This window comes from Meleagris gallopavo, chromosome Z (assembly GCF_000146605.3).
Source record: "Meleagris gallopavo isolate NT-WF06-2002-E0010 breed Aviagen turkey brand Nicholas breeding stock chromosome Z, Turkey_5.1, whole genome shotgun sequence".
Taxonomy (NCBI): domain Eukaryota; kingdom Metazoa; phylum Chordata; class Aves; order Galliformes; family Phasianidae; genus Meleagris; species Meleagris gallopavo.
The window spans coordinates 19,785,137-19,793,025 of NC_015041.2; the positions used below are offsets into that span (position 1 = coordinate 19,785,137).

General features: G+C 37.4%; 2 protein-coding genes across 2 annotated transcripts in view; one reads left to right on the forward strand and one right to left on the reverse strand.

The window, feature by feature from the left end:
• The window catches only part of THBS4 (thrombospondin 4), a 1,064,342-nt gene that overhangs the window by 77,488 nt on the left and 978,965 nt on the right, over positions 1 to 7,889 (reverse strand). The window lies entirely within an intron of this gene.
• Positions 545 to 6,330, forward strand: LOC104914943 (cyclin-dependent kinase 7-like). Its single transcript, XM_010725496.3, has 3 exons — positions 545 to 675; positions 3,919 to 4,005; positions 6,160 to 6,330. The coding sequence occupies exons 1-3, from the start codon at positions 613 to 615 to the stop codon at positions 6,313 to 6,315; spliced, it is 306 nt and encodes a 101-aa protein (XP_010723798.1). The 5' UTR covers positions 545 to 612; the 3' UTR covers positions 6,316 to 6,330.

A 7,889-nucleotide genomic window follows, 5' to 3' on the forward strand; every position in this document is an offset into this window, starting at 1 on the left:
AGATTACTGCAAAATAGATTTCCTTTGGTCTACTGTAATGCTAAAGCTATACAGCAAAACTGTTTAATATCTTAATATTCAATCAAAAGGCATCAGTGATACACTTGTTTAAAATGCAATGTATATCATATCTTGCCCACAAACTTCAAATAATTGCTGCCAAGATGTATTTTGCATGAAATTAATCTCTAAGTCTGCTGCTAGTCATGTTTTTGAAAGCTGAAAGGAATTCTGTCTTAAAGTACCATTTCTTGAAGATAAATTTAAAGAAAACAATGGTCTGTAACATGCAAGCCTCCCTTATATATATTTTCCTTTGCATATCTGCAGTTCTGTTGTTTGCCAGATAGCTCAGCTGGAACTGTAGTAAAACATAGCCCCATGATGTGCAATGCAATGTTTTTCAAAATTTAAAACAAAACAAAAACCAAAACAAAACAACAAAAAAAACCCACTGTGGTTCTTTAATGTTTGAAAAATACAGAGGCAAGAGCAGAATTCTTTTTGTAGTCATTGCACTGCTGCAGCATACATCAAGTAAAGCCAGGTTTTCCTAAAATATTTTTTCTGTTCAGATGGTACCGTTCCCCAGAACTACTATTTGGTGCTAGAATGTATGGTGTTGGTGTTGACATGTGGGCTGTTGGTTGTATTCTAGCTGAGTTGCTTCTCAGGGTAAGTCTTCAAACGTAACCATTTGTAATTATTCTTCAGTGCATTTTGCTCTGCAGTAGTATCATCAATAAAAAGTTAGGCTACTTCCTAGGAGGTAATGAAAGGCAGCAGGGAGGGATTACCTTCCAAAAGTTTGCTACCTATAAGGAAAGGAAAATTTTCTAATAGGCTGAGGTTCCAAAACCATTGCAAAGATTGGAAACCTTAAAAAAGTACAACAAAGTGTCACCGTTCTGCCTCAGGGAGGTGAGTAAAGTAGTTTACTCTTCCAGTCCTCTCAGTATTTTCCTTTCACACAGCCATTCCTCAGTTTTCATCATGATATTTCCAGGAAATTTGGCAGCATATGTGCATGTGCACTCTATTCTTTATAAGTTGTTTCCCAATAATTGGGAATAATTACCACCAATACATCAAATGTGGATTTATTTGTAATGAGCTGAAAATGTACTGTTGTTGTTGTAAACTGTGGCTAGTTAAAAGACTGGAATGAAGACTGAAGATAGTCAAGATTACATTATGACACTCCTCAGCAAGATATACAGGTGCAATCATCCATAAATATGCTTTATGGAAGTAAGCAATTATGTAGTTCTTCTGAAAACATTGAAGTAGGAGGTAGGAAGTGGAGGACAGGGGGTGCAAGCATAGCTGAAAGTATGAAATAGCCTGCAGGATAACTTACTTTCCAAAATAAGCACGTTCTGCCTGATTTATGCACTTTACTTCAAGTGTATGCTGTATTGCGAACCAGATGGGGAACTAGTCTGTTTGAAAACACTTGGGAATATGCCATTTGCCTTGTCTGATTTATCATACATATAGATGTGTACAAGCTCAGAATGGAAACATAAAGTGGTTGCTTAAGAAGCATCTGTAGTGCATGCATAAACATAGATGAGGCCACAGGTGTCCCACCTTCTGACTTGCCATGTTGAGTGAACAGGGATAATCTTGGATAGCATATATGTGGAATGCTACAGAAGTGATGACTCCTATTTATTTCCATGGAAACAACAACAAATACAAATAGCACAATAATTATTTGATAGAGCAAATCCTCAGCTACAAAACAGTGTTTTTCAACATAGTCACCACTATTAGCTATGTCTTTTTCCCAACATTGAACAGGAGCCTGCATGCCATGCTTATAAAAATATATCTGTACCTGTGGAGGTGATCACTGTTCCACAGTTGCTGTGATGACATCATTGCTGATATGCACCATCCACCTCCTCAGTGTGCTCCCATCTGCTGTTTGGTCTCCATAAATGTTCAGCAAGTATTGATGGATGTCAATGCATGCCATTTTTTTCCATGTGGAATAATTCAATAGCGCACCTCTTGCTTCATCTGCACTTCCATGTCAGATGCCATTCTGTCAGAGTGCCCCACTGCTGCCATCTGTCACACAGGAACAGCATGGGATGGAATATCGGTGGGAAGGTTCTACCTCTACTATCATACCACCAACATCCAACTCTGACAGGGTGGGCCAACATAATAAAATGAGAGGCATTACTTTTGGAGCAACCCTCGTAAAATATGTAGTTAATGCATATAAGTAACAAAACTTATTTTATTCTGTAGTATTTCTTATTAAAACCTAAAAAGAGCAGCAACAACATAGACCTAGTGAAACATTTGACTTTGCTTTTGTGCATTAGCCTAGTTTGATAGCAATGGTTGCAATTCCTAGTGATTTGCCAAGGTGTTCATCAGAAATTTTTATGAAATTTTACTCCTTCTGTGCTTCATCCTTGAAAACAGTTGTTCACAAATATGTGTACTGCCAAAAAGCAATGGCATATTAATGAGGTGTGATTGTGAAGTGAAGACTTGTGAAGATAATTCTCTTTGGTAAAACAGGGCTTATGGAGGTCCAACAGAGAGACGTGATCACACTTTAATTCAGATATACCAAAGAATTGGTGAATTCTTTCTGTAACCTTGAAACCTATTCTCAAATTGCTTAATCAAAATGGAAAGCACAGCTGCATATTTTTGGTGATCACAGGACTGTGTTTAAGCAATATATTTCAATACATACAGTTATTTGCCTTAACTTGAGTTAACATGAGCCTTAAGTGCACTGCATCCACGCCGTGCCCCGATTTCATCCCAGGCAGAGCCAGTTGCTCACTGCTGTTTGGTTGTTGTGGGCAGTGGTTGCATGCTGGAGCCTGGGCTGTGCTACTTGGCAGGGCAGAGCCATTGCTTGATGGTACAGGGCGAGGAACATCTGCAAGGCAGGATGGGCCAGGCTGTGTGTGGGCTGCAGGTTGGACGTGCATAGATTAGACCCTCTGAAGTTGTGCACATTCCTGGAAAGTTAGAAAGCAAAGACATGATCTAATTCTATTAAATTGTTTCTTTTTCTTACGAAGCAGATAATGTTTATGGCAAGGTTTTATCACTATGATAGTTTTAAATGTAACTGTCTTTTCTTCTTCCTGGATGTACTGGATTGAGGGACAGTGAAATTTCTGGGAGCTTTACGAAAGCTCTTCAGAAATCTTCAATGCGCTTTCAAGGTACCAAAATTGAGTGCTCTGCCTTACAAGGGTGTTCATTATGTTCTTTCTGTCCTTATGACTAAAATACTGCCTCCAACTTTACTTTTGTTCACAAAGTCCCTTTTTTTTCTTTCACTGTGTGCCTGCTGCATGAATGACAACTCAAACTGGACAGACATGCCCTTTTTTCTGTGTTCTCACTAGCTTACTTGACATCTGGTGTTTGTTAGGCAGTTTAATCCTTTATGGATATGAGGCAGTATAATTTCTCTTGATGCTCTTTCATTCTATTGTTCCTAATTCTCGCTTTTAGAATGCTGTTGCAATCCACATTAATGTTTATATATAATGTCATGTCATGTCACCTATCTTGAGGTTGTAGGTGCTAGAAAGATTATTGTGATCAACAGACTAAATTTACAGCCCTGGTGTAAAACAACCTAACTTGATAAAAGAACAATGCTCCATTAATATTGTAGTGGTTTTAATGTTATGTTTAGTTCTATTCTGTCAAGTCAGTGATACTAACCCTGGGTTACAAGAAACATTCAAAATCCATATGGATGTCACTAGATAGATTTAAATGTTCAGTGTACCTTGTTGTAGGCATGTGTTTCAACAAAGATGTTTCACTTTGAATGTGTAATGTAATTATGAGGAGCCACTCTAAGTTAGTTTCTGTAATTAAATCTAGAATTTAGTTAAATGAGCTGTTGCCTTCCTCCAGGTTCCTTTCTTGCCAGGAGACTCTGATCTTGATCAGCTGACAAGAATTTTTGAAACACTGGGCACTCCAACAGAAGAACAGTGGCCTGTGAGTCTTTTAGTTTAACACTCTGATTTTAATTTTACTTGATGTAATCTCTACTTTTGCTTTTGAAATTAACTTAAAGAATGTATCAGAATATTTGAGTAAGTTCTCAGAATGCAGCTGCCTCTCACAGAGAAAGAAATCTCAGCTGCTTATCCTCTATCTCAGCAAATCTCTTATCATTACAACAATGTTGTTAGCATCATGCAGCAGTTAAAAGACATCTTACTTTCCTTTCTTGGTCCACTATTGATACGAAATTAATATTGATTGCTTAATGTTCTTGAGATTCTTGATATATTGATGTTTTAACCCAGAAGGTGTTAATTTCTTTCAATATTGGGAACAATTTATAGGACCGTAAGTTGGGCTGTCAGGTTTTCAATGTCTTTCAGTGACATTGATCCCTAAGCCTTCATCTGCCACATAAGCTATGTCTAAAACATGAATGATAACTGTCTAGCTGTGCTCAGACAGAATAGCTAGGTGTTGTCATCTCAGGGCACTTCTTTTTCAGAATAAGTTCTAGCCCTCTGATCATCTTAGTGGCCCTCCTCTGGACCCACTCCAAGAGCTCCACATCCTTCTTGTGTTGGAGACCCCAGGCCTGGACGCAGTACTGCAGATGGGGCTTCACAAGAGCCAAGTAGAAGGGGACAATCACCTCCCTCTCCCTGCTGGCCACCCCTTTTTTAATGCAGCCCAGAACACAGTTGGCCTTCCGGGCTGCAAATGCACACTGCTGGCTCATGTCCAGCTTCTCATCCACCAGCACCCCCAAGTCCTTCTGTGCAGGGCTGCTCTCAAGGAGATCTTCCTCCAGTTTGTATAAATACCTGGCATTGCCCCGGTCCAAGTGCTGTACTTTGTACTTGGCCTTATTGAACCTCACTATGTTCTCATGAGCCCACTTCTCCAGGGTCTCTCTGGATTGCTTCCCTTCCCTCCAGTGTATGGTCTGCACCACTCAGCGTGGTGTTGTCTGCAGACTTGCTGAGGGTGCATTTGATTCCATAGTCTGTGTCATTGATAAAGACGTTGAAGAGCACTGGTCCCAAGACAGACCCCTGAGGAATTGGGGTCATTGTATCCTGCAATTGTTCCTCCTGTATTCCTTTGTATGAATTGTTCCTCCAGTTTTCCTTTGTATGAATGGTGCTTAGATGCTACCTCAGGTGGTCACCAAATGGATATATAGCTATGTTAAAAAAAGTTTTGTGTAAGGCAATACTAGCCTCACACAACTGTTATGCTAAGATTCTAAAGGAAGGCCAAAGATTTTTGCAGTGATATTTTCTTTTTCTTGGGAAGTGAGAAAAGGAGAGGACAGGAAGTTCATTAGCACAACAGAGATAGTGCATTCCCAAATTTATTTCCAAAACTATGGTTTTCAAATATTGAAACCTTTACAGTCAAAGTTGTAACTGATTGCACACATTTTTTACTACAGCACCAGTGTTTTATTTAGCTTGAATAAACTTACTGAACAAATTTACTGAAATATGTTGATTTAAAGGTTTAAAATACTTACTGACATCTAGATGATTGTCTGTAACTGGTTTAGTTTTATGGTGAAATTTGAATACAAGGGATTGGTTGGTTGGTTTTTTGTTTGTTTTATTTTTTGTTTTGTTTTTCTTTGTACTGGGGGGAAGAGGGGGAAATGCCATTCATCTTTTGTTTAACTGTTTTTCCTTTCTTTCCTGTAGTCCACAAATAAAACATGCATTTCAAAAAGTAGCTCAAAATGTTAATGATGGACGACAAACTTTGAAGAGGACAGTATATTACCAGGAGGAAATGCACATTGGCTCCTCTATGTATCTTGTCTCTTCTACTATCTGCTAGTTTTACTTTGTCTGCGCTCACTGTAAAGTTCCTCCATGCTTCCTTTGTTAATTTTGTTTCCTGTTGTACTACTCACTACTGAAGTCAGAGGATGAAAGATTACTTGGTAATGGATACTGTGTCAATTCTTGTATTTTAGAGTAATTTTTATGACCTGTTATTCCTACGCTCAGTGACTAGGTATTAACAGGGTGTCTTGAAGAACAGTTAGCTTTTGCTGTGGTTACAGCCATATGAAGTTTCATTTCTGTGAAAAGCTACACTCTTTCAATTTTGAAAAATAGACGTCCCATTTTTGTGTCTTTGTAGGGAATGACAAATCTTCCGGATTACGTCACATTCAAGTCTTTCCCTGGAATGCCTCTTCAACATATCTTCAGTGCAGCTGGTGATGATTTACTTAATCTTCTACAAGGATTATTTACGTTTAATCCTTGTTCTAGAGTTACAGCCACTCAGGTATAGTACACTTGTTTATGTTCTAATCATTAACATACTCAAAACATCAGATAAATGTGTTCTGAAGCTAAGAAGCCAGGTCTGAAATGGAATGTCATATAGTTCTGTCTGTGAAATACTGTAAGCATATTTCCCATGTTTTATACAGAGAACTTTGAAATAATGCTCTCTGATAATCACCATTCCCAATTATGTAGCCAAGGTAGACAACTAAAAAGTCAACATTCAAAATTCAGTTACGTAAGCTAGCAAGTGAATCTTAACATAGTATGTTTTATTCCCCGCTTTTAAAATATTTTCATCCTTAATTCATCCAGTCTCCAATGTCATTTAAACTTTTTTGGTTCTTTTTTAAAATGGACATCTGATGATTTAAGCATTGTCTTGATCTGAGTTTCAGTTTCCATCTTGCTTGAGTAAAATTGATCTCAGTTTCACTACTGTTTATTGGGTAGAAATAAAGGACTTTGAATTAAAATCTTGCAGAATGTTCCGTTCCAGTTGAAAATAGGATTACTGTTGTGGGCTAGGCACAGCAATTAATTTAAATATTTATCACCTCACAGTTACAGGGTAGCATGCACACTCTTACTGTAAGGCTGGAACACCCTCATGGCTTGTTGGACAAGTCAAATCCCAGTGTTATGTTAGATACCTTTCTACTAAAGGACTTTTTGAGAGCATATTGAAGGATTTTTATTTATTTATTTATTTATTTATTTATTTATTTATTTATTTATTTATTTATTTGGCACCATCTCTAAAAATGTAAGTTCCCAAGTAATTAGTTGCAGCATGCTTGAGACACTTCTATATTAATTCATATATATATGAAGTCATTTTCCAGGCCATACTGTAAGATAGTGACTTGAATTTATGATTTTTCTAATCTTATATTTTTAATGACATCACCACATTGTAAGACAGGAAGCAATTTTTGCATACCATATTGGCTTCATTTATACATGACATTGAATACTTTGTAACTGCCGTAAGCAAAAGTAGCCTAGAGCTAACAGACTACATAAGTAAAGCCATAAAGCCTAGCCAATGGAAGCTGTGGAACTGCTAAAATTTAAAATAGGGTATGTAATTCTACTACATCAAGTTAATCTTGCTTACGTGTGTTTGTCTTCTGCTCTCATTCAAACTATGTCGTCTTGCAGTTTACACTGTAGAAGCAGCACAGTTAATTAATAGGAAGACCTGTCTTAGAAGCTAGCAAAACAATGGTGTTCAGATCCCAACGCTGATCAAAATTATTTGATTATTTTAATCTCTCTTTTTCTCACTTCCATCTTTACTCATGTATCTCTTCTCTTTATTCAGAATATAAGTTCTTCAGAGCTAGAAAGTGATCTCCTGCAGTGTCATCTAGAGTTTTGTTAGAATGTTTGAGCACTAGTTAGAAGTGAGCTTGCAGTTATCTCTTAACTAACAGAGTACCATGATTGTCACTGAGAATATTAAATCTTGCTTTCTTTCAGTACAAAAATGCTTAAGTAGTTTCTGAATTTGCAATTAAAAGCTATTTATTTAATTACAGTCTCTTTATATGTGAAGTTCTGATGTTTATACTA